The following is a 27,298-nucleotide window of genomic DNA, read 5'->3' as shown; positions in this document are numbered from 1 at the left end:
CTCCTTTTACCTCTTTCTATTTGAGGCTGGACATTATTTTTCGTATGTGTGTGTGTGTGTGGGTGGGGGGAGGGGGGGGCTAACTCGGTTTTATGGTGGTACCGTATCCGCGATGGCAGCTCGAATTATTTACGGCGCCGACGTGGCAACGAAGATATATTCTCGTCAAGGCAGACCGAACGGTGCATACAATTTCCTTTATGCACGAGGCGTGTGGAGGCTACAAGGTACGGATTAGGAACGATTCGTGCGCAGTCGACATGCAACCTGCGTTATCGTCTTGTGGAGATTAATCGGCAAATCGTCGGAGAGGCGTAAATAAGTACGGAGCCATTGTGCGTGTTCGGAACAGGAAGGCCGGTCGTTCGGTGCATGCGTACCGTTGCCGCGGGAGGAAATATTGATGCCAGTTGCGTAATAAGTTTCACGGTACGAGAGAGTGCAAGGATGTGTTCTTGACTGTGCCTAAAGGGTTGTTCAGTAGGAGGCAATCAATAATACCGCGCGGAGATTGCTATTGTAAATCAAGGATTCCTGCATCAGCATGAGTGAGGGTAAGAATGTTTTAGCGTCTTAACCTCGTTAGCAGAGCCTCGGTACTCTTGTCAGTTTCCTACTACTGTCTCGTAATGCTCCTCAGGTAGCCACGCTTATCTATTTTTTTTTTTCTAATGTGCCCGACCTTATTGTTCGTATAGATCGCAGGAGGTTACAACTTCATGATTACAGCTCTGTAATATCAACCTATCGTTCAAATGGGTGGTTTGCAACTTTCTGTCGAAATGGCGTAAGGGAAGTTGCAATGTCACGTGGATTTAGGCTTCCGGTCCGAAGTTCTACTGGAGTTGCGCGTTAGCGTGTTTTCAACGTAATAATGAGCGGATGTTGAGCGCTGTACTTATCATGCTAGATTGTGCGTGGCTGTGATAACATTATCACCCCCCCCCCACACACACACACACACACAATGTGAAAAGAATATCACAAAAGTCTCGGCGTCATCCCAAACTAAAAGGAAACAACTACATGCGTACTTACTCAGAGTGCGGAAGATTGCTGGGTAAAGTACTGTCTGCACATTTTGTTGTGCCATATCTCAAATGTTGCTCGTTATCTTTGTTATCTGAGGCGCCAAACTCACCGCGTTGAAGCGGAACAGTTTGGACAGCCAACGATCGAGATTTCAAAACGCACGCCAAACGAAACGGAAACATGCATAAGAAAAGTACGTGCGAAGTATTTTTTAAGTACCTTACTTTTTTTTTTGGGGGGGGGGGGGGGGGGACAGGCGTTCCCAGTCGATCCCGTCTTGGTTGTCCTCGTTGTCCTTTAAGCCGTAGTTTAAAAAGTTTTGCTTTGCTCCAATTGAGCGAAATTTCGGACCAGATGTTCGAAGAACCAGCATGCGTAGCGCCGCTTCTCAAATTGAAAACTTGATACTGATACTGCTTGCTGCCGCTACTGATATTTGCTTTCTGCTCCTACTATTGATACTGCTACTGCTTGCTTCTGCTATTGATACTTGAATACCAAGCTGCTTCAGGCAGCTTTTTTTTTCTGTACTTCCTTTTGCCCCTGGAAATAAAACAAGTACGAAAGAAACCGCTTCCCTTTGATTCATCCTTTCTAAATACGCGAAACATGCTGTAGAAATATTACACTAACAGCTCTCTTTACTTTCCCCAAACAAACATTCACGAGCATACACATAAAGTGGTAATTGGTTCGTGTGGTACATTTTCGTAACGTACATGTTTCCTGTTAGCAATGCCAACAAATTAACTACGCTAAAGTCCTCGGTACACTTGCGTTGCAGATGACCCTCTCATACTTTTATTCATTTCTCTCTTTTTTATGTTATTACACAAGTGTGGACCGTTTCTGTAGCGCCTGGTGTTGATGGACACGGCGCAAATGGAAACCGAGTTAATGGATCGTCCGATTGCGTATCGACATCTCTTCTCACCACACCAACAAAAAAGTTCCGAATCTTTCAATGTGCAACGCCTACGAAAGTACATAGAGAAGGGTTGAGCTCCGGAAATGGGTCCACATTCGGATAAGTCCTGGCAGAGTACACATTTCGTATGGCCGAAGGATATGACGCGATAACGTCAGTATAAGAACCGACTTAAGTGCATCTTTCATGACCCATCGGTGGTTATTTTTGCCAAACGGGCGCTCAACTGAACTGTGTTTCTCCTGCCATTTGCGAAGCCCGCAGTGTTTGCGTGATATACGCCCCTCCAGTTTTATGGCTGCAGGCACCACCAGTGTTTCATCTGCTGAAGCATAACTGTCTTTAAAGGAAGCTGCTCTCTTCATGTCCGTGGTGGCGTGCCTCTTTTATGTATCGCTGCTTTCCAGTTCCCAGCAAGCGTACTCTGCTCTGGAAGCGGATGGCATGAATTACTGTAAGGACGAACGCGGATGCGGCATTCGCTTTCTCGGATGGGGTCGACGTGCTAGTAGTCGTGCGTATACTGAAACATTTTGCAGCGGAACAAAACTAATCGTAGTGTTATCGTTTTTTTTAAATTTCGTGTTAGCGCCGCGAAGCAACTGTGGCTATGAGCGGCGTACAGACGTCGACAGATGGAGAGAGGACAGCAGGAAGGAGTGGGGGACAGAGCCCAAGCAGCACAACATCCTGTCCCAATATTGGACCAATATTGGCAATACTGGCCCAATATTGGTCCGATCTTGGTCCAGTATTGGGCCAACATTGGCAATATTGGGCCAATCCTGGTCCAGTATTGGGCCGACATTGCCAATATTGGGCCAATAAGTTGTGCTGCTTGGGAGGGGTTAGTATGCGTCCTGGGCCGACTTCAAGGGGAGTATGTTAGTTTTCGGAAAACCCAGGGAAAACCTCAGACAGCACAGCCGGTGACAGGGTCCGAACCCGTGCCGCCTCCCAGTCTCGGCATGGAAGGCTGCCACCCCAGCGGCCACGGGAGCTGGTGTAGTGTTATTGTAGTAAGCTAGTTATAAAATATAGGGAGTTGACAAAGTTTGGTACAGCATACACGTACTTAGATAAGGCACTGAACATGGTAAAGAACGCAAAAAACAGGGACGGTCAGCGTTCAACTTACAACTGGTTTATGTAGACAGAAACAACCAGTTGCTAGGCGAATGCTGTGCGTGTCCGTCCTTACTTAATTCTCTGGGTTCTTTACCATGTTCGGTGCTAACCAACGCGCTCTCCACCTTCTTGCATGTATCACTGTCACCTAACGACGCTATCAGTGGATTATATCCGTGTTTCAGGATCATCCGCTAGATGGCGAAACGGTCGCGACTGCGTGCAACGCGACTACACAGAAACTAAAAACGAATTGATGAATGAGACATGTATAAAGTGATGTCATGCAGGTTACAACGCGTGCATGCAGCAGATAAAGTAGCATAGAAATTGTAAAAGTTACTAATTATAAGAAATCATATAACATTAGTAGAAGACAATTCCGGATGGTGCTATCTCAGCCAGGGCAAAACTCTTTATGTCGACGATAGATATATCCAATCCCTCGTTTAGTGTCTTGATAGTATCCTTTAGTGTCGTATTGGTGTTTTTTTTTAAATTTGTATCTGACTTCTATCTGATTCAAAGCACACCGAAGGAAGGTACAAGGTCTATCATCAGAAACCTTCAACACTGTTCTGCAATCACTCATGAAAATGATAAGGTCCTCTCTAACATCGTCTCACTGCAGACACCCATTCGATTTCTTTTGCATTCCACCTCCCTACGGCCATGGACTGGGTACGCGCGGTGCGACGCGTCGATTCGCTCGCAATAACCAGTTATGAATCACACAGCACGTGTGCAAGTCTCCAGACAAATTGTGTTGAACTAGGAGAGATCAAACGACACGTAACTGTACTAACATAAAATATACATTAGTAAAGGCGCGAAGGTGTTTTAAAATGTACAGGGCGGAGAAAAATACTGCAAGGACGCATGTTATGCGATACATTCTTTTGTGAGCGCATAATGCACAAAAACATTCCCGTCGCCGTGTACTTTACTTTTCAATGAGCGACATGTGAACGTCATAGAGGAATCCAGAGTGCAAGCATTAGCTCTTTTCACCGATGCACGGTAAATGAAAAAGACGGTCCAGGTACTTCCCCGCAAAAGGCTTATCGCACCCTTGGAATACTGTTTCGACGGGAACCTGATTGCGAGAGCTACCGGTTCACGGCAAGCACGAGCAGCAGAATTTAATAGAAGGCAACTGAAAAGGTTCCGCTGCTTTGATGTCGCTAGTGTTGAGAATAAAATTACATTCGTCTGAAAGCACGAATGTCGCGCAGAATACGTGCAACATGGCCTCTCCCACGTACATGACGGTTCCATTCGGTTCGTCAGAATACCATAACTCACGAGTGCGGTACAGGGGAATGCCTGTGTAGGTTTATTATATTTTCTATTTTCTATGCGTTGGTGAACGGTTAAGCTCACTTTGTGCTGCGGTACATCGCTGCTGAGAGAAAACTGTGCAGGTGTATGATCCAACTGAATCGTGAAATAGTCAACTGTTGCTGGACCGGCCGGATATGTATATGCGAAAACAAATAAAAATAGAATAGGTACTACCACAGGAGGTATACCGTTAGCTAATGCTGTGTAGACAAAGAGTGTCATTTTAGGACTGATTATTTCAGGCAAGTATACGGTATCTGATTGTTAGCTAAGGTATGACTCGTGATTGGGGCTACACAGGCTGCATAGGACATGCAAGTACCCAATATCTGATGGTAATCCATGGATATCTTACAGAATAGTAAACCGAACAACCCACGAGCTTTGCTGTGTACACAACAAAGCTCGTGGGTTGTTCGGTTTACTTTTCTTCGGAAAGCGCCCCCTATTACGAAACAAGAAACCAGAACAACGTTGTTCTGGTTTCTTGTTTCGTAATGGTCGCTTTCCTACCAACACACCCACATTCCGGTATCAGTAAAAGATAACGTTCCCGCGGTTACAATCAAAGCATTAATTTCCTCCGCGTTGTTTGTCTCCGTGATTTGGAATAATTTCAGCATTATTGCGCATAAATTCAAATAGGTTCTGAATTTTCACAGCAGCAGATTTTCCACGAATAGGCATAAACTCCTCACTCCACACGCATTAAAGTAGCCCTCTGCAAGCGTTACGCCAGTGTCCTTCAGCTTCGAGCGAATGTCGTTTGTCACACTAGAAATCGTCGTTATCATCGGATGTATTAAAAAAAAAATACAAACAACGGTCCCATCGCCTGGAAGGCAGAATACCAAATACCAAGAGTGGGGCGATTTTTCTGAGTGTTGGATATGTGTTGGCCGGAAGGAATATTCGACAACCGGGCCCCCTTGGGAGGAGACAGGCTCCAGGAAATGGAGGTGCCCCGTGCAATTTTTACGAGCATCGTGCTCTGGCAACATGCTGACGCCATTGTTTGTTTCCTGTGCGGCTCCGAGTGTATCGGTAAAATAAGGACGGCCGTCCAGCTCTTTGAGTTTCCGCGCGGATGGGATTCAACTCGAGCACGTTCTCTGCGTGTCTCGAAAGGATGAGATCAAAGAAGATGTGCCCTGACTCTATACTTGGAAGTCGGGTGATGTAGTCATTAGCTACGCAGCATACTGCTCTATTTTCTACAATAAGGGGCTATTTCGTCACGTGGAAACGCCTGCTCTATTTTCGTAACGAAACATATGTCTTTCCGGAAATCGAGCTTAGTTCTGAACTACCAATAATTAAAAATAGGTTCATGAAAATATATTCCGTTTTCTTTTTTTTTTCAGCAAAGGAGGTAATCTGCATAGAAGAGAAGGGACCTCTCCCTGTTTACAAACAAATGACGTCAGATAGCACAACAATGCCGCCAACTTGGTGGACTGGAACTATTATATATATACATAATTACTATATACTACTATGTGTTATAGTGTATATATATATATATATATATATATATATAATGAGGGGGAAAAAAAAGCTGACGAGCCGCAAACATGGCGAAACACGTGTCCTGTGGTGCTGTCGCATCGTTCCATGAGTATCTATATATATATATAAGATCGATTAGTCACAAGAAAGCCACGTTTAAATGTGGCTTCACATATTGTAAGATTTTTATGCAGTTACTTACATATTAACTGTTCTATGGCCTTGTTCTGCTCCATTCTACCGGTAGCCCTATCTTTGTGGTAGCCCTTTCTAAACATGGCTACCGGACTCTTCCATCTTCAGGAGCCTGAAGGGCATGACCCAAGCAGCACAATGTACTGAAAGTCGAGTGCAATCGGGGTGTACGGTATGTGTCTTATCAATGTTCTTTAGTCTCACCACGGTTTCACGGGTCTGTTCATGGCCTTCCACCTACCCGTCCACCCCTATTGCACTCCACTTTGAGTACATTGTGCTGCTTGGGGAGTTTCTCTGGGAGTGCACGTTGTGCCTCTATACAAAGCAAGCGGGAACTAAGTAGTAATAACAAACTACATTCCGACCAGGATTGCCACATTCACTTTCAGACGATGCAACTCTTGGGGTGAAGCCCTTCTTTCTTTCCGCGGGGCACTGGGAACGCGAATAACGACACGAAAGCGACTAAAAAACGTGACCTCATTTGTGTGTACCACTAATACAAAGAAGCCACCCGTGACCTTCGTGAAGGAATACGGCTTTGTGAAACCGCGTTGTTCTTCACCGGCGTTGTTTGGGTTCCCACATGTCTACCAACGTCACCATTAGGTCACGGTGACGTTTCTTCGGTACACGTCTAGATGCGTAGAGGTCAGCAAAGTGTAAGATCTATGTGACGAAATGAGCCGCGAAATAGCAGACTTACTACGGAACGTCAGGACTAGGAAACTGGGTAAAGCAGGTGCGTAGCTTATCGAACTATTACTCACATAAAACTACAGTCCATGCAATCAAAAAATAAGGAAGACATTTCTTAACGAGCACTGCAGGGACCTAGCACGATGGCAGCGCCACCTCCTGCACGTGACATCATTTACACATGACGTCGCTCGAATATCGCGTTGCCCAAAAAAGCTTTCGCGAAAGTTTATTTTAATTCCGGAGAACCATGAACCGTGAAGTAATGAAAGTTTCAAGGTATCTTCAAAGGGGGCGCTGTTGAAGAGACGCGCATGTCAGAGTTTGATACATGTTCTCAGCACTCGTCGTGACAACGTCACTTCGCAATGTCCCTTTAACTTCTCCTAGATATCATTGACATTCCTGGTGGCTTAAGTGCTTCTTCCACCACTTTTGCTGACAACAAACATTTCACGCTGCAACACAGCCCTGCCTCCCCACCACACAACAGGTGTTCCCTCAGCTAACGCAATGTTTCTGGTGGGAACAAAGACGGAACGCAGACCACGAATGGTTTCCAAACAGGACGCTGAAAACATGCGATGGAACAAAAAAAACGGAGGTTAGGGGAACTATAAAAGGAAGAAAAAAAGAAATATCAGGCTAAGGAAGCGTAAAGGAAGCTTAACAAACACCAGGCTCCTGATACGAAACTGCAGACTTACAAGGAGCAAAGCGCCAAGAACGTCTGGATCTCTACAAACTCCCTGGAGGCACGCAGTGCTAACTGAAGGAAGCGGAAGAGGAGAATGGACCGGATTCAACTCGGGGTGGCTTCTGGTAGAAACAAAGCAACAAAGTTATCATCTGGTAAAAATCTGGCCAAGGATGGATTTTTATATTTTATAACTGTAGCGATGGAGAGGGAGCGGGAACCAAGATAGAAGTGATATTTGAAGTTAATTACATTTTGGAGAGATGAAATTGAACAACAGTCCGGCGAACGAAGGATGTTTCCCACAGGAAACGGGCCGGTGGGAACTTCCAGGGATTTGGTTTACTAATGGAAGCCTCACTATTCTCCCAGCGTCTGGCAGGATGGCACGGCGGCGATTCAAGGAGTGTCTTGGCGAGGACTGTAGACGCGAAAATAAAGTGTCGAGCATAAAAAAAGGCGACATCTTTGGGGATTGTGGCGAAACCGTTAAAATGCAGTAGCATTATTGGGTCATCGCTGCACTCTAAGAAAAAAAGGAGTGCTTTTACTCCTTTTGGGGAGTAATTGCATTGCCACAAAAAATAGTCCCTTTTGGGAGTAAATGCACGGGAGTAAATGAATGTGACAGAGTGAAGACCGCATTTCACGCGCTGTCGTAAGAGTCCCAGGTACTTAATTGGTGCGCATGCATGAAAATACTTTGAAGCAAACCGTCAACCGTGATATATCGAGTGATATAAAATCTTGCGTCATACTAGGGCACAATTTGCGAAGAAAAATGCGCTAACTGTTTCTTACTCTGTGTGTCTGGAAAATTGCTACGTTGTCTGAGTTATACAGCCTTATGCCCTTCAAATTGACCAAGGGCACATATTTACGGTGACTGTTGCATTCAGGAGACCATTCGCGAAGTTTAGTGACAATTTGCAGTCCTGGGGAGTAAATGTCGGGACTAAATGTTGGGTTAGGGGACTAAAATGGGGAGTAATTGCACACTAGGGGAGTAGAAGCTGCAATTACTCCCCGTTTTACTCATTTTTTTTTCTTAGAGTGTGGAGGTGAATTATATTTACGCATAGTTGAGTATAACTCGTATAACAAGCACGTTCGCTGGGCGTGTCTGCAGTCTTTCCAGCGTTGGAGATTAGGATCAGGTGGATGGCCAAAATTTTCAGCACGAATTGAATATTTTTCGTATTAATATACATATATTGCATATTAAGGCGAAAAATGGATGCGTTGTGTACTGCCCTAATATATTTAAATCGGAATGAATGCGTAGGCTTCAACAGCTACGTTCAGCTCGATTTTCATTTCTATGCAGAGTTTTCGTGTCGGCTCGGTGTGATACGTTTTCTTAACTCCTAATTATTCTCGGACTTTACTTTTTACGTTACTTTATTACGCGCTGCGTTACTAAAAATGTCCGACTTTTCGACACGGACGCGCGTCACAATACTTTTTCAACTATGATTCTGTGCTGCGACCGCATGAACGTTTGTCCTTGTGCAGTTCTCTATTTCACGTTTGGTAAGGTGCGTACATGTCACGATATTGCCCTAATTGCATCGCCATTTATCCTCCGTCTTTTATAATCTGTTAACAGTGGGACGTAGTCACCTGGTGGACAAGCTTCACAGTGCGGAAGCCTATCTTGGCACAAACAGAAGGACGACACCTAGACAACACTCAAAGTCGTATCTTGTGTTGATGTCATCCTTCTGTTGAGCCCGGACCCAAGTTCTTGCACTATAGATACTATGTGTTCATTTTATGCTATTTATAATCTGCCTCAATCTTTCAAAAAACATAGACAACAGATTGATCCTGCCACAGGGTATTTGGTGTGACGAGTTTCGCAAAGAACAGTGTCAGTCGTCGCTAAGGAAATGCGTGACGTGTACAGTAATCAAGATAGTGGATACTCACTCAAAACTGTGAAGGTATGTCCTGCGTGGGAGCAGGCTGACCTACTACGCCTGCCGATCTTAATCTTACCCTTTTGTTCCGTAAGCGATGTAGTCGTCTCTTTCATGGTTTACGTGTTACCTTCCAAACATACCTGGACATCGTCTAGGAGCTTGTAACTCGTCATGTAACATATCTTACCACGGCGAATAACTGGCGACCTTGGCGCTTCATCTGCAAAACAGCAGCCTGCATTACCTGAATCACTGCTAACTCAATTATGAGGCGCTGTTGGTCGAAAATTTTGAAGATTGCTCACGCCTTTCACTCACTCAGTAATGTGACGTAAGGCTATACGTCACTTCTGTCACGTCGCGTTATTGGCGCAGAAAGAAGAGGAAGGTGATGGTGATGTGATAAAGAAAAAAAAAAGGGGGAATGTGAGTTTCGACAAAGTCGAACTGGCTACCCTAGTACGCTTACACACAGAAAGTACAAACAGATGAGAGATGATGAAAAGAGATGAACAGAGATGACGATTGACTTCAACATGTAGAGGAAGATACGTTCAGTGAGGAATGTTTCTCTGAATCACTTTGATAAGGTTTGACAAACTGACTTTTATAATTAGTTGTTTTGCGTGTCCAAGCATTCTTCGAATCTTCGTCCTTTCATTTATTTTATTTTTTAAATATGGAAAATAAATTGAAAATACATTACCGAAACTAGCGTGGCCTGTCTTTCTCGAGGAAGGTCAAACAATCCATTTCATGTTTCCTTCGACCAAACCTTTCCTCAGATTGATAACCCGCAGCAAAATGCCGTTATCAGCCACACAAATAACGAACGCCCTCGCAACACGAAACAGAAACTAAACCAAGATTCTGATATACATATATCGGAGCAACAAGGCGTATAATTGTGATCATTACCACCTACTATCTTCCTGTAATCGGCGTGCAAAAGCGCAGATCATAAGATAAAGCCTTCCATAGGCGGGCTTAATCAGGCGAGGAAAGACGGCGGAATAAACCATCCTTATGGGGGGGAAGAAAAAAAATGCGCTCATTATGGAGATCCGGTGTCCGCATCGCCCCATAAAGCAGCAGGTGGTCGTCGTTTGGGAGATGAACGGCGGAAACCAAAACCCGTTTGGACGGCTCTGCCACTTGGTTACCCGGACCCTTGCACGGATCGCGTTCACACCATTCTAAATCAACGTCACTTCGCTGGATAGCGTCTCTTTATATGTACATACGACGAATCCTTTCTCGCTGCGCGACCTCCTAATCTGGCAGGAAGGTCATTCCTGCTGAAAAAAAAAAAGAAAATAAGAACAACAACAACAACAACTTTATTTTGGCTTTGGAGAGTGGGGAGGTTCACAGTGTATTGGCATCAAATGGAAGGCCGGCCACAGGGGCAGGCTTCCTGCAGCATCTCACAGGAGGTTCATCGCCACAGGCGATACTCTACCACATTGCTGGTGGGAATGTGGGGAATAAAATAACGAGCCCCTTCACAATAACGATCAAAGTCCGATGGTGTCCAGAAATGTCAGAAGAGCTTTGAGCGCACAGCGTTGCTGGACTGGATTAGGCCAGGGACCAAGCAATTTCGATAGGGAGAAGGGGCGAGAGTCCAGCTGACGAAGAGACTCGGAGAGTGTGGTTCTGGAAGGTTGGTAGTGGGAGCAATGAAGAAGAATAGGCTCCAGATCCTCAAGAGCACCACAGTGGCAGCAGGTGGGAGAGTCAACTTGTCCCAAGCGGTAACGCCAGTGAGCTGTAAAGGCCACATCGAGGCGCATTCGCAGCATCTTGACGAGAGGAGTTTCGTGGCATGCGGAAACCGAGCGTTGGATCAACTCTGCTCAACATAGAGGGGGGAAGAATGTCGGTTGTCCATTGGCGGGAAGCCAGGGGTGTAACTAGGCGTCGGAGAATTGAACGGCGGTCTCCTCTCAGCAAAACAATACTGGTGCGTTTCCGATACGAGAGTGCTGCTTCTGCGGCGCTGTCGGCCTGCTCGTTCCCCACGACACCACCATGGGCTGGAACCCACTGGAGAACTAGCCTGTGGCCTGCTGCGTAGATAGTGTGGTAAGCCAATAACACATCTGTGACTAGGGGTGCGGATGGGCCTCGTATGCCGGAATTTTCAATTGCTTGAAGTGCAGATTTGGAGTCTGTGAAGACTGCCCATTCCCGCGGTGTAAAATCTGCGATGTGTTTCAGCGAGGGTTTCATCAGCGTGAAACGTCTTCCACGCTGATGAAACCCTCCAGCAGAAAGATGTCCTGCAATGGCTACGACGGCAGCCCACGTCTTTCTACGCCGAAGACATCAAGGAGGAGCCAAAGCGACGGCCAGCGGTGTCTAGATGCGCACGGCGAATACTTAAAATAATACGTAAAACTGACGCAGTTTGCTGCTGCACGAATTTTCCACTGTTTTTGAAGAAATAAATGTTTCACTTGCACTCTTACACTCTAATAAATAAAAAAAAAAGAAACACTAAAACGGGAGCGGGGGGGGGGGGGCAGTTACAGCCCTTAGTCCCCTATAGTCACGTGGATCGGAATTACTCCCCGTTTTAGTCCCGTGACACCGAAATTTACTTCTCAGCACTACAAACACTCCCAAAACTTCACATAAACTTCCGTGCACCTAGCCTCGAAAGAAACTAATGGTTGAGGGGATAGATGCAGTCCCCAAAAAGGAATACCATTACTTCTTCTTCCCCTTGAGAGTGTATTTTTTTTTATTTTGGTTCCGTGTTAGCGCCGCGAAGCAACTGTGGCTATGAGCGGCGTATAGATGTGGACCGATGGAGAGAGGACAGCAGGAAGGAGTGGGGGACAGAGGAGATTAGTACGCGTCCAGGGCCGTCTTCAGGGGGAACTGTGCAGACATTCGTCTGGAAAGTCTTCGAAAAAAAAAACAGGGAAAACCTCAGACGGCACAGCCGGTGGTAGGATTCGAACCTCCCCCTTCTCCCAGTCTTCAGCACGACCATGGCTACCACCGACGAGCAGGACGCATCTGAGAGTGTCTTTGCGGACGTCACATAACCAACAAACGCATCTTCCTCCAATTTTTCAAAGGATACGTCGAACTCTTCTTATTTTCTTTCACTTCATCAGCGTGAAAAGTCTTTCCTCCAAGGTGCTGTTTAAGGGGCTCAAATAAATGATAAGTCTAGTCTGGGCTAATGCTAAGTCTGGGCTGTACGGGGCATGGGGCAAAACCTCCCGCGCAATTCGCTATCCAGGGTTGCTGCCGTCAAATACGCCGTGTGGGGCGCGGGGCATTGTCATGAGGAAGAATGACCCTTCCGGACAACATCCCAGACCCTTTTCCTGCGAGTTGCGTTTCGCATGGCACACTTTATCAACGTGTAGTTGTACTGTGCGTTAATCGTGACCTCTTGCTCCAAGACGTCCACATGGGTGACACCCTGCGTGTCCCAGAAGACAGTTCCCATGGAGTTCCCGGCAGATGACTGCAGCTTGCTTTTCGTTGGCGGCGGGGAGGCCTTACGTCGCCATTCCATGCTGCCTCTTTTTGTCGCTGGCGTGGCGTGATGCATCCAGATTTCACCACATTCGATAAATGGTGCCGTGATGTTACGCGTAAGGTTTGTCTGCGCAGTGTGGCGACATGTTGCACGCGCCGCAGGGTAGGACTGGGGATAATTTGGACCCCCTGGGGTTCTTTTGACGTGCGCCGGAAATCTCCCACACAAGGTGCTGGAAGCAACGGCTACCTGCCCCACATTTGATGATTTCAAAAATTCGTCCCCCCTGGGATTAAAACCGGTTTAGCAACTGCAGAGAGAGACAGAGAGACATTGAGAGAGAGAGAGAGAGAGAGAGAGAGAGCTATGCGCAATCCCTTTTGGTCACAAGTGAGGTGTCGGGGAACGCATCTTGGACAGACTTTGCGGGATAGTAAGTGCTCGCGAATGATTTTCTCCAAACTGCCGGCCGGCACTAGTATTATTAATATTATACTGGGCTGCATTGTCCTGAACCGTTACTCGCCGGTTCTCGAGGATGACTTGCTCAACGCCTGGGATGTTCACTGGCGTTCAATGGCGTATGGCTGAACGTAGAAAAAGACACTAATGTGATGGGCATGCTTGATTAAAGAATGGGCTTAAGTGCTGTGTTCGCTCTTCTGTTTAATTACCTCGCCTACTACGGAACATGCTCAAAACAAAATGCCAAGACAATATCACGCTCACACATCTTCGTTAATATTGTTCATAAACCGTCTGTAATATTATGCGCATAATATAAAGTACATAAATCAACACCTAAATAAGTTAACTGCTCCTAGAAGAAGAAAAAAAAAAGAAAGAGAGAGAGAGAGAGAGCAACGTTCACGCGCCTTACAATTTCTCTGTCCTACATTTAACCCAACTTTCTTGAGGCTTGAGGTCCCGTTGCCACAGTATACTCGGAAAGGCAACAATTAAGGTTAGCGATCGCACCGATCGATCGTTGCGAAATCCCAAATAGAGATATTGTTTTACATAGGCTCTGCACATCGATTGACTCTTCCGTATACATAGAGTGACAGAGGCGATTCCCTTAAAACAACAGTAAGAAGGAACACATTCAGCCGGTGAAACGACACTGCGGGAAAGTCAGTGGCCGTATCGTGGTACAAAAATGGACGTATCAGTTTCCTTTCGGTCTTCCGTGCAAGCTCGCTGAAGAATGTCAAAATGAAGGAGGTACGTTGAATATCAGACGTCTACACATAAAAAAATTAAAAATAAAGAACTAAGAAAATGTTAGCTCCCGAAAGAAGTAGAGGAAGCGACACAAAGGAGGCACAGAAAAGTACGTGCAGTTTCGAAGTCCTTATCAATACGTAGGCATGTCCCGCAGTGTCATTAAAAGAAAAAGAAAAAAAGAAGAATCTCATATGTAGCGCTGCGCTGCGCTCGCTCGACATAGGAGCACAACAGTTATTTTGTTCCGCTACGGATTTTTTTAATATACTTTATTTAAAAAAAGTAACTCGTATTGTGTTGCATGCATGGCAAATTTTCACGTTTTTTTTTAACGTGCGAAAATTTAACAAATTTTCAAGCAACGATTCACCGTCGCAACTGCTGCAATCAGCAGAAGTTCCCACACTATCTCATCGAGTGCTAGTTCAACGACTAAAAACTCTCTAATTTGGTAATTTTGAATAATCAAACATGCATTAATCCATCGTTATACATTAATTTGGCAAACAGAGGTAGTTATCGAAATAAACACACGAACACATTGAGCAGTATCGTTTCCACTCTAACTGTTTAAGGGATTATTTCTTCCTGGCGGCAATCCAAAGTTGGAATAGTCTCACACAACAAGGTGGGATTATGCGACACGCTGTTTTCTTTTGTTGACCTCACTGAAGCGCATTTTAGTTGAATTTTGCAGACAGTGTTTTTGTACTGTGCATTGTATTTGCCCCTCCTTCTATGGCATTGTAAGATGCTAGAAGTATTCTAAATAAAAAAAATATAATGCAAAAGAGCGATTAGCTTGGTGCACTGCAGAACATGTGAAAAATTGTGTGCGCGCCGTTAGATAGGTCTACGAACTTCCCCACGACATCCGACGACAGCGTCTTGTGTTGGACATGTACTGATTGCGAGCATGTGACGTGAGAATACACGAAAATTTTTCTCGAGTTCAGAGAAACACATTTGTGACGTTGTAAGGGATTTCACACAAATGACTAATTTTAGAACGAATGACTGCTTGTTGGAGATATGCACTTCATGGGTCAAGATTTCAGTGCCTTTAGTAGAACTGATGTATTTTCAAGTATTTAGGCAATCAACTAGACAAATACCACAATAGAATACATTAGCACTCTTTGGTGACATCACGAAGCTCACTCGCCAGGAAACGTTGCTCCATGAATATGACTTGGCTTGGCTGTGGCCTATTTTTCCTACACTATATTAAGAATGACGTACTTTTCCTCCGTCGTTGTGACACCCGTATTTTATGGCAGGACATCATCCCACGGCGAGAAAGAGAAGGTTAGTTCCCGTTCGTAAGGCCGTGCGCAGGTATAATAAATGACAACTGCGTACCGTCGTCACAAGACACTTGCATATCTTCGCAGACGACACACCACAGAGCGAGCATGCCAGTAAAATGCGGTGACGTTTTGTGTAAATGGTGAGGGGAAGTTAGCTCCATGGCAGACGATGACACGAGAATGCCAGCTATTACGCCAGTGCGATGGTGAAAGATGACGAAGAAAGAATAAATCTGAGAACCCCTGGATTGGATTGGACTGGATTTCAGTTAGCAATCATATGGAGTATAGAACACAGCACAGCCGATGGTGGAACATTATGGATGGAACATTACTGCCGATGATACGAGATTCCAGCCTCCATATTTTTCCTTTTAATTCCAACTCTAGAATGCCAGCTATTACGCCAGTGCGATGTGGTGAAAGATGACGAAGAAAGAACAAATATGAGGACCACTGGATTAGATTGGACTGGATTTCAGTTAACAATCACGAGCCCTTTCACCATCACCACCATATGGAGGATGGAACACAGCACAGTCAATGATGGAACTTGGTCTAAGGACCCCCCGTCGGAGGTACACGTCGTGTCAGTGTGAGAAAAATCATATTGCTGTAATTCATCCATGGCATCTCCTGAAAGAAAGTTGATTCTGTTATTGGCTGTGGTAAAGGCAGCTAGCACTAAAAATAATTTTATTATTATTGATTCGCGCAGAAAGAATACCATTCCTCACGGTTCTGATGTGTCTCACAGGAAGGGGGAGGGGGGGTCGAGGTAGCTTGCCGTTGTTGGCTGCACTCAAGTGGGCATCGTCACGACTATAGCACGTCTCACAGGAGTTTTCCACGTCAACCCCATTGGCCTCCAATGACACAGTGCCTCTGCATAACTAATTGAAGACAATGTTGCTGGTGAATTCGTCCCGTGCAAGATGGCAGCTGCTCAACAATTATTATATCCGTTTGCTACGGGGAATGCTAGCATCTTATATAATTACCAGTGGTTCCCTTTGGCCAAATCTGTCGAGTATCTATTTCGTATCTATGCCCTGTCGAGCATGGGAAGCGGTTGTGGTCGCTCGCAGATAGTGAAGAATTCCTCTTCTCATTCTTTACCTGTTGTCTTCGCTAAAGATCAAACAGTGCAAGCACGCAGCGAAAGCTTAACGAACTAGATGCTCAGCACGCGCTTTGTCACAATTAGGATAGTATCCTTGCGAAAGTCGAAAAAGAATGCGCAATAACGTCAATAAATCAATACATAAACTGCAGAGAATACGCCCGGGCAAAGATGTATAGTTGGGCACGGCCGCCTTCGCAATCATCAATCTTTGTTCAACCGCGTCCTGGCAAAGACGACGACGTCTACTAAATATTTCAGGGATTGCACAATTCACATTTTCTGCACTGCAGGCGGTTCGGCGGTAAACCTTGAACAATAGCTGCCATCGTAGCGACGGGCATAGAAACCGCGACGATATTCCCTCAAGCTAGAGATAGATACGTAGGATGTATGACAATTCGTAAGTCAATTCCTACCTTGCTTTCATCCTTTATGAGTAGGACGTATTACTGATATAACTTGCCTTCACTCCAGGTTAGCTATTGGCTTAATATCAAGGGTCACGTGGATTATGTGCTACCCACGTGCACCCACGCATGCACAAGTAAAAAGGAAACAGTGGTACAGTACGAAACGAATACTGTGAAATTATACCTGTAACAAAAAAGAAAAACATACAAGAGCTATCATATTCGAATCAGTGAAGGGGTAGATGGAAAAATGAAGCGCTATGTATATTGCACATACTATAAGAAGAGGTTTAACGTGGTGATCAACATCCACGTGTCATGATGCATGTTTAAAAAAAAAAGGTTAAAACTCCTTCACCGCGAAGAGCACAATCCAGGACTTGTTGCAGAATACAGAAATATCCCCAGCCCCATCCCGACCGCACAAGATACACGTGAGACCGCTAATCACATAAACATCCTATCCCTTTCGCGACACCCTTCTCGCCTCTACCACCCTTCCCCTTCTGCAACGGGACACTCGATCGAAGCGTCACACAAACACATTCCTCCTCTTTCATCCCCACGAACGGTCTAGGTGTCACCCACTCCCATTCACATTCGAACCAAGCGAATGCAATCAAAACGGGAAGAAAAAGGGGGGAAGAGGAGGAGGTCAAAGGGAAGCGAATGAGCTTCAAGGAAGAGCGAATGGGAGATCCAAGAAGTTTAGTTGGGCCGGGCGCCGCTCCGAGGCGCACCGCGCGCAGGGCTTTCATCGCCAGTTCTGCTATAAACCTTGCCTGGTAGTACAGGCGGCGCACGGTTTGAAAGTGACGCGCATCGCCAACATGTTTCATCCGGTGGGCCTCGCGTGTCGACTCTTGCTGGCCTGTCACGTGGTCTCCGTCGCAATGGCACAGCACCACCGGCAACAAGGTAAACGACACAACGATGCTTTGTGTCGGATGCTTTTCTGAAGTTTGTAAGATGTACCTAAAATACCACATCGCATGCCGCTTAGCGACAATTCGAAACTGTCGTCTGCAGTGTTTCATCTGCTAATCGTATCGGGCAGTGTCAGACATGTTAGTAAGCACACTGGTTCTTTTAGGCGCTGCCGCAAGGATTTATTAATTTTGCAGGTAACGTGCAGTTCGTACAGGTTAAGTATATATTTCAGCATTCCCACACTGCAAGCTAATACATAAAGTGCATTGGAAGGTGAAACTAATTATATGCACCAAATTAGACATAGTGTGGTATCGGACGGTATCGTATCCAGAACGCTCGAAAGCAGAAACAAAAACAAAATGCCATGGCCTGTCTTGTCGGAGAGTTTGACAGACACGCGAGTGTTTTTGCGGCGGGCCTGCGCGTAATTAAATATCACCAAATGAATAAAGGTGATATAACTTCCACTAATATAAACAGACGCATTGTTCAATTGTTCAACTGGTGGTGCTTACCTGTAATACTCCCGCACTTGATTCGAAGGAGAAACTGATTGAGCTCGCACAAATTTTTTCACAAGGTTATATAAGAACTTGTTAGCGTGAAAACTTACCTGAAAGCCAAGGTAGCACGTTCCAATCTCCTTTTATTCGTTTCTCAAACGAGAGATCGCGAAGCTCTGCAAACAATTTATGTAAGGAGATGTGGCTTATTAAACGTCATTTTTTTATATTCGCTTGGCTGTCGTAAGGTTTTTCAACTTTGTAAGCCTCGTCTTAAAGGATCACATAAGATATGCGCGTGCGTGTGAGTGCATTCATGTGTTTCAAAAGACGTTTTTATTAAATATACAAGAAAATGACAGTTGATTGGCACGTGCATCTATCATTAAAAAAGAAAGATAGAATCACAATAACCACCTTGGGGCAACTAGTACTATAAATCAACCATGTAGGCGTTCGCTGGGTAAAATTACATTTATTTACGTCGGAAACGGCAACTCACAATTCAACAAGGCGCAAGTATGAAGAACGAAAATAGAAGATAAAAAGAAAATGCAATTGTTTTGGGAACTTTAAACCACTAGCAAAAACCTAAAGCCCCTCATTAAAATGAGTTCCTCGTCTGAAGTAAAATTTGTTTTTGTTTCGTTAGTCCTCCCCCCGCCACTTTCGCATTACGTATTACATTACCTTATTTCCAGTGTCTTCGAAAGGGAAGAAAGTGCGAAAAGTGGGGTCCAAGGACGAACTACGCTGAAGACCACGCTTGTCGTGTTCCACAGTACACTCTTAGAAATGAACTTCACCGCATAGCACGCTTCTAGCCAGCCATCGTCTCGAATGATATCGTTATCTGCCCTGATTTGTTGAAAACGGGGCGCGTACGCCTTTTCTGTGGCACTTATGCTGTTCATAATTGTCACAAAAAAGGCGTACGCCCCCGGTTTTCAACAAATTGGGGCAGATAACGATATCATTCGAGATGATGGTTAGCTAGGAGCGAGCAATGCGGTGAAGTTCATTTTTAAGAGTGTACATGAATTACATCCCCCAGTCAATAAGGAAAAGCGCTACTTAATAAGAATCAACAGAAAGAAGTTATGTCTAACGCCAGCAAGGCGACTTTAGTATCTTGACTGACTCGCTGAAGGATAGCAGAGCGCACAGGAAACGCAAGTCGGTGACTGAGCAATGGGAAATGGAAGTGCAATGGAAGCAACGGGAAGTGAAAAACTCTCATCAGTCGTTACATAAAAATTAGTTTTACAAATTCCTTATACGATACTAATTACCTTTACTATCTGGTAGAACAATAAGTGATGCGCGGATGTGACTATGAAGTCATGAGCCGCAAGATGCCGAAAAATTTTCACGTTCTCTGAAGAGCACTCTGCGGCAGACTTGCTTCATCACAGTACGAGAAAGCTCCATGAAAGCAAAAAGCAAGAAATGCATAAATACTGTTTCAGCACCGCGTTTATGGTGGAATTAAACGTAATATAATCCCTCTCTTGCTTTTTTCTTCTGAATTGATTATGTGTAGGTTAAGGCTTTCTTTTCCTCCCGTATCAAGCTATTAGAAATGCAAGAAAGCTGGAATATGCGACTTGTAGGTGACTAGCGATTTGTTCTGTTTTGTGTGAAGAATGAAGAGAGATAATTCAATCAGGTTCATTTTAGGCTTTGTGAAGTCAATCATGGCACTTAATTATTCAGCTTTTCTGAACAACGAAAAAGAACATGCAATATTGGTTGCGCTATTGAATCTTTTGAAAGTTACTTGTTTGTCCTTGTGATGGATCATGAACAAAATGAGAAGACACAGAAAGAATGTCCGTAAGCTCTTGACATTGTTTCACTTAAGGTAAACGACGTGCTATTAGTTATAGCCTGCTTGTGTCGTTAAGCTGCGCAAGTTAGTAACCGGGTGAAAGGAGGACAGAAAAAAAGAAATAGAGGTAGAAGAAAAGCGGATTGCACTGTACAATTGCATGCTGTAGTTTAGTTTCTACGTGCAAAATGTAGATAGAAATGGGATTGGTTCTTGAGTCTTGGAGTTTCTGGGTCAAAGGCAACAGAAAGGACGAAAAACATGCATTAGTCACAGATAAAATGGGACAATACCACTTTAACTTTGTTGCTGTCGTCGTATTTAACTAGACATTATGATCTGCATAACGAAAGACAAATTGCTGAGGCGAATGGAGCCTGAAGCGCCAAAGAATCAAAGGAGTTCAAGGTATTCCCCATGTCTTTCTCTATTATTTTTTTCGACAATATCAACATCAACCTTTTTACTTCTTCTATTCATCACCATCACCATGAAGAAGGCAATGAATGTTGCGCAAGCATACAACTACATCAATGATGATGGGATGAGGCGATTCACCGCAACAATTGCGGTACCATACCTCAGTGCCACACCTAATCACAAATCACAAGGGTCGCTTCGTCTTCAGACAATTACCCTTTCAGGAATTAGTTGATCTCGATTAGTAAATTTTTTACGTGTTTGCAGTAGAGTCGCTTACAACTTTCAACTGTATTCATTCGGCTGTGACGTAAGGTGGACGCGTTGAAAATTTTGCTACTGGTAACCTAGTTTCTGTACCAGTACTGTACCAAGTAGGCAGCACTATACCCAAAAAATGCAAGCTTGTTCCTTCGGCTGGGACAGTTCTTTTCGCTCACGTTTGGACGACATGTGGACTTGGCCAGCATCGTATAGATATCACAACCCTGTTTCCGGCGAGGAATATCGAGCCTGACAGCTGCGCAATTCAGTACCGCAAGAGAGTCCTGAGACGTACGAAGGGTTCATGATCTGTGTCTCCGGCAACGCTTTGTAGAGCACGAGAGTAACGAGTGTGATAGAAACAAAGCAAGACGCCGCGTTGCTTTGTAAGCGTAGTAAAGCTACGAATGGCTACTTTGCTCATAAGTACCGAGAGTATTGTTCATGTTTCCGATCTTGTTCACAGCAGAAAGGTTATCGTGAGCAGTGCGTGCACCTCTCTTTGAAGGAGGCCTACGTCTTACAGTCCGTGTCGTGCGCTTGCTAGAGGAAGACATAGATGCGATTCCCGCATAAATACCTTTCCTCCCCTATTTTTCTTTGTTCTAATAAATATATCCACCCCTCGCGTAAATGTTATATATATACTCTTTCCGCTGTGCCAGATGATAGATTACCTGACAAGTCATACGAAGAAATATCTGTTCGCCGTTTCTCGTACGTATTTGATTACAGAGGTGTCCTATGTCTGTTCGAAATGTCGATCTACCTGATACTTTTCCGTCCCCTAACTCCAGCGTATCGTTACTGCTAGCTGATTATTGAGTTCTCACTCTCAATACAGACTTACAGCGCCTGAAAAATTCTATGACCAGAGCTGTAACATGTTACAACACATTACGTCTGCTTGACAAGCAATGTATGTTCCAATCAGACAACGCCTATGTACAGTACAAAGATGATATTATGACTGCTGCCCGCTACAAAGGCTGCCTTGTGTCCCATTGCAACGAAAGTTGACAATAGGTCATGAAAAAGCAAGATTGCCATCGATATACTGCTGGGTCACGTTGGTTCCAAGCGACGCACTGTAATGGCAATATCGAGTCACAATCAGCACAACTTCTCGGCCCACTATTAGATCAATATTGGCAATAATGGCCCAATATTGGGCCGATATTGCTATTATTGATCTAATATTGGGCCAAGACGCTTCCTCCTGCTCCCTCCTGCTGTCCTCTCTCCATCTGTACACATCTATCCGCCGCTCATAGCCACAGTTGCTTCGCGGCGCGAACACAGAATGAAAAGAAAAGTCATAAGAGAGAGCTTCACCGCATGACACGTTCATAGCCGACCTTCATCCCGAAAGACATCGTTCTCACCCGGATTTGTTGAAAACGGAAGAAGTATGCATTTTTCATGACGCCCATCTAGTTATGCTAATTCTCAACACTACCAACCTTCCCGAAACGCACTCTGCTGGTCCGTTACTCAGCTGGACTCTTGCCCTTTCTCCCAATCAAGATTGCTTGGTCTCGTGCCGAATCCAGCCCATCAACGCTCTCCGCTCAAAGCTCTTTTGATCTTTCTTTGATCCTTATGGTGAAGGGACTCATGGTTTCATTCCCCACATCACCACCAGCAATGGAGTAGAGTATTGCCCCTGCCGATGAAACTCCCCCTCTTAACATCAGCATCTTAAAATGTTTGCTAATCCTCACAAGGTGGTCACTACTAGCCCAGATGCGGGGGGGGGGGGTGGTCGTGAGTCCTGGGCTGACTTCACAAAGAAGTGTGCCGACATTTCTCCTAAAGCGTCTGAGGAAAACCCAGGGAAAACGCCCAGACAGCACAAAATCGCCATAATCGCTAATCGCTAACAGCACAAAAGGCGCACGCCACGCTCCTTCGGCATGTGACCATTCTGTGCAATGGTTTGGTCTTCAGCTTGTTATGTGGCGAAGCTGTGTATTAAGAGTGCAACACTACGCGATACAACTTGGATTATCGAAAAAAAGAAATAACTCGTAAAAGTCTAAGCCCCTGTGCAACAGGCACACATTGATGCTCGTTTTGAACTTTTCAGGTCCAGCATTGGTGCTGTATTCTCGCTCACTGTTGTCGGCCGTAAACCAACTTTATGACGATTTGACGACGGATGACGTATGTAGCTAGAAGGCAAAAGAAGAAAAGAGCATGTCATTACCGCGAAAACTCTAGTTTCATTGTTGTCTATGTAGACAGGCGTTCATCGCATTCTGTCATTTGGTACAAAAGAAACACAATTCATCCGTTGCGTGGTGGTGTGAAGAGATTGCCGTTGTTGGCGTCACAATTGTTGGCAGCGTGACGGCCGTAGCTGGAAGATGGCATAAGATGAGGTGATGAGACGTGATAAGGATAGGAACTGATTAAGATTCATGATTTTCTGGCACTTCAAGCCAAGCTACGAGAACACAAAAACCTCCACATAGCACGTCCATAAAGGTCCCCATGCTAGTCCCGTTGCACGTAATAAGTATGCTAGATTCTGCGCCCTCATGAGAGCGTACCTTTGGGGTGCACGATGTTTTTTTTTTACTAGCCTTCATTTCGCTGGTCGGTCTACCCGCATGAGAGAAGAAGATTTTAGGTACAGAACTCACGTGGAGGCCACATCTCTTAAATGATTTTTTGCTCGTTTTGCCCATTCTATTAAGAACAAAGGTTTTCTGTCCCTTTATTTATTTATTTATTGTTTGGTAGGTGATTATCAAAGAGGAATTATAAAATATGCTGTCCTTGAGGGCGATATCCCAATTACACCAACAGCAGGTCTGCATAGCAGGTGCGCGTTATTTGCGCCAAAGATTAGAATGTGTTAGGGAGCCATTGATAACGCAGTCTTGCATGTACCGTATCTACAGTCTAAATGTGTAAATTATGGCGCAGTTGCAGCTTCTATTATTATAATCTTCAATTATAATTCCCATTTTAGTCCCTCCTTCCTGAAATTTACTCCCTAACACCGCGATTAGTCCCTATGGTTGAATAAGGTGGTGAACACTTGCGAACTAAGCTCGTATACATTTCCGTACCGAACGACCTTTAGTCCCGAAAGGAACTAACGGTGATGTGATGGCTATGCATCTAGTAGTCAAAAGGACTAAATTACTCCATGTTTTCTCAGGGCACACCGCAGCCAATCAACGGATATAATAGTCACAGAACGCTTTGATTGATCTCAAGAGGCATAACTCTTTCAGGCTTATGTTGCCATTGGCCTACTAGAACTGCCTATTGTCCGAAAGATCCTCAATGAATAAGCGCAACACCAAAAGAAACAAAAAAGATGGCCACGCAAGACAAACAGACAGTACAGAGCACGTAAAAAATCCAACGGAATAAATTATGGCCTACATTACAAGATAAGCAGAACTTGCTTTCCTTCCACAGGAAACTTCTTTAGCACCTCACTCTTTTTAATGCGAATCTGCATAGAATCTAAATATAAGCTCTCTATGCGCTTCATCTCTAGTGCCTGAAGCAACATTATATTACGGAACAAATTTTAATGCAAGTAATATTTCTTCAAGAATGAGCGTTTTTTTTAGCAATGGCGCTGACTACAAACGTGGAAATGAAAATGCAAACTTCGTTATGTTTATGAGCAATTCACTATTGTCACATTCAAAATCCATTTTTATCATCACTTCTCTATTGGTATCTTCACTCACTCATCGCCACGATATGTATTTGTGGTAGTCCCCAAAAGGTCTCAAACTTACCTTTTGGGGACAACCACAAATACCAAAAGGTCTAAAAATTACCGAGTTGCTTATGCGCCATTAAAATTGAATCATCATCATCATCATCTAAAAAAAATTACCATTTCTCTTTTTCGGAGAGTGCATATGTGCTGTCATAATATTTTCAGTATATAATTGAGAACACATGCATATCAAGCTTGTGCATTATCAACTTTAGCGTGATCATTTAGCTCGGTGTTTTCTGTGCAAAGCCGTAGCGACTAGCGAGTACCTTACAGCTCAAAATAACGTTTTACCTGAAATGTACTTGAACACTTATTTTTACATTCTCAAGATGTCACAGTATACTATTCTCAGTCCACTCTTAGCTCTTAAGCTTCTATGTCACGTTAACAAAAGGCTTCACCATGCGTGAGGCATACGTGAGGCTTACAGGCTTCAACACGGGACGACATGCGGTAGCCCGCGCAAAGACGCTGCACCACAGCGCAAACAGTAGACAGTTCGATGCACTATATTTGTACCGAAGATACATGTCCGAGATAAGATACGTCGACGTATCGGCTGTAGACCAAACGTTGTATCAACACGGAAACTTCGTGTTGCTCGGAGACGACCAAAAAATTTGGACGCGTATCAAGATCGCAAGTGAAGATGGGCATACATGGGGCCGTCAGCATCATGTTAGCATAATTGAAACATGTTCCGGCGATATAAGCAAAATAGACGAAGTCAAATGAAGCGTCTGGTTGCGGGAAAAGCCGCTTAAAAGGAGAGAACAAAGTCGATCAATTCGTGTTACTGGAAGATTAAGCGGCGATGGACAATTTCCTCTTTGGGATGTCAATGTCTTCCACTGTGTGAAAAAGAAGAGAGAGAGAGAGAGAGAGAGTTAGAGAGAAAAAACGGTAGACAGTGAAAGTTCGTATCATAGATTCGTTTCCTACTGTGCAGAGCAGGGCTGCGATCAGCATAATACGAAGCACAGAAGGTTCAGAAAGTTCTTCCTCTTGCTCATGCGCACACGTCTATCTTGGAGTTCGTTAGGAAACAGTAGAGAAAAGGAAAATGCGGAAATCACGCAGAATCAGGGAAAGTGCACTAAGGAGTACTTTTGCTAAGAGGTAATTTTAGTTGTAGTAATTTTAAAATTAAAATTATTAAAATTGTAATTAACTAATTAAAATTCATATCATTTTTTTAGGTTTAGTAATTTTAGTTTAGTATAGAAGGAAGACAATAATGAGGAAGGAAGGTTGTAGAAGGAAGACAGCAGAGTTAAATCCAAGGGGTAGTTAGCGTCCAAGATGCACAAGCACAATGAAGTACACGCAGTGAAGCTTTAAACTGTTTATTGACACAAGCCTTCTTGGAGTGGACTGCATTTCATCAGGTGTAAAAGAAGTGAAAAGAAGGCGGGTGTAGCTTTATATTCTCTTTTACACCTGATGAAATGCAGTGCAATGCATGAGAGCTCAATAAAGAGTTCAGAGCTTTACTGCTTGTACTAGAAGGAAGGGTAAGCTTTAGTCCTGCGGGGGACTAGATGATGATAATGAATGGTTTTTATTGGGGCAAGCTATGGTCGGTAGGGTAAGACAGGTTGATGACTACAGGAACCTGACTACATGGGGAAGGGGTCTACAAGATTACCTTTGGGGGCTAGATATACACAACAACAACAATAGATGCTGACGATGGGATGGGGTGTTTCACCGCGGCGGTGCGCCACCATACCCCTATTGCACGTGGAACATTATATGAAGATGATGAGGGTGGGAAGAAAACACAAGAACAAACAAAAGCGTCTGTAGCAACCTAGTTGACGACATGAACAGGTGAAGAACCCGACGATGGAGCACAAGATCTTCGTAGGGGCCAATGAGTGCAGCTAAGTCGAGTGGTCCTTCGCTGATACAAGCAAGCTCATCACACAGTATCCGCCTTTGCGGGCAGTAGAGTGCACATTCCATAAGAGTGTGCAGGGTGTTCGCCACGACACCGCAGGTGGAGCAGAGGCTTGTGACACAGTATCTGATCATACATATGTAGATGTACACAACCCAATGCTACACAACCTAAAACTAATTGCCACAACCATCAGCCGTAGCTGTCGTGCTTGTAGCTATAGACGTGGAGTGTATTCAAGGGACTGCACCTCGCTAACGACGACAGCGTACAAAAATAATTCTTTGTCACTGAGCACTCTGAGGTAGAATGAGTACAATGCGGGCAAGATGCAATCAACCATTCCTGACAAAGTGTCACTTTAAGCCCCCGTACTGGACCCATCCAAAATGCAGCGCCATTCGCAGAAACAGCGGTCGCAGACACCGAAACCAAAAGCGCAATCATTGCTGCCGTACTTATACGATCACGTCTCCACTAAATATTCTGTGAAAAATGAACTCGGCTCCGAGTCAGTGGTGCATGGACAGTTAGGTAAAAAAGGTAGCGATGAAAAAAGATCGCGATCTATAACAGTTGATGGCGCTCGTGACCACGAAATGGAGGGACTTTCTATTTGTTTCACATGTAACGTTCGGCACATGGCACA

At 44.6% G+C, this 27,298-nt stretch overlaps 1 protein-coding gene across 2 annotated transcripts in view; it reads left to right on the top strand.

Moving 5' to 3' along the window:
* The first annotated feature begins 395 nt into the window (after positions 1–395).
* Positions 396–27,298, top strand: part of LOC135366206 (neuronal cell adhesion molecule-like) — a 71,845-nt gene continuing 44,942 nt past the window's right edge. Inside the window, exon 1 of one of the 2 annotated variants that reach the window (XM_064598876.1) lies at positions 396–554. In XM_064598876.1, the coding sequence (XP_064454946.1) occupies positions 545–554 (10 nt within the window). In that variant the 5' untranslated portion in view covers positions 396–544. Of the gene's footprint in view, positions 555–17,770; positions 17,957–27,298 lie in introns of those variants that run through there. The other variant, XM_064598874.1, reaches the window with a different exon arrangement.

The sequence above is a fragment of the Ornithodoros turicata genome, chromosome 8 (assembly GCF_037126465.1).
Source record: "Ornithodoros turicata isolate Travis chromosome 8, ASM3712646v1, whole genome shotgun sequence".
Taxonomy (NCBI): Eukaryota; Metazoa; Arthropoda; class Arachnida; order Ixodida; family Argasidae; genus Ornithodoros; species Ornithodoros turicata.
This window is presented reverse-complemented; position numbering and strand designations above follow the sequence as displayed.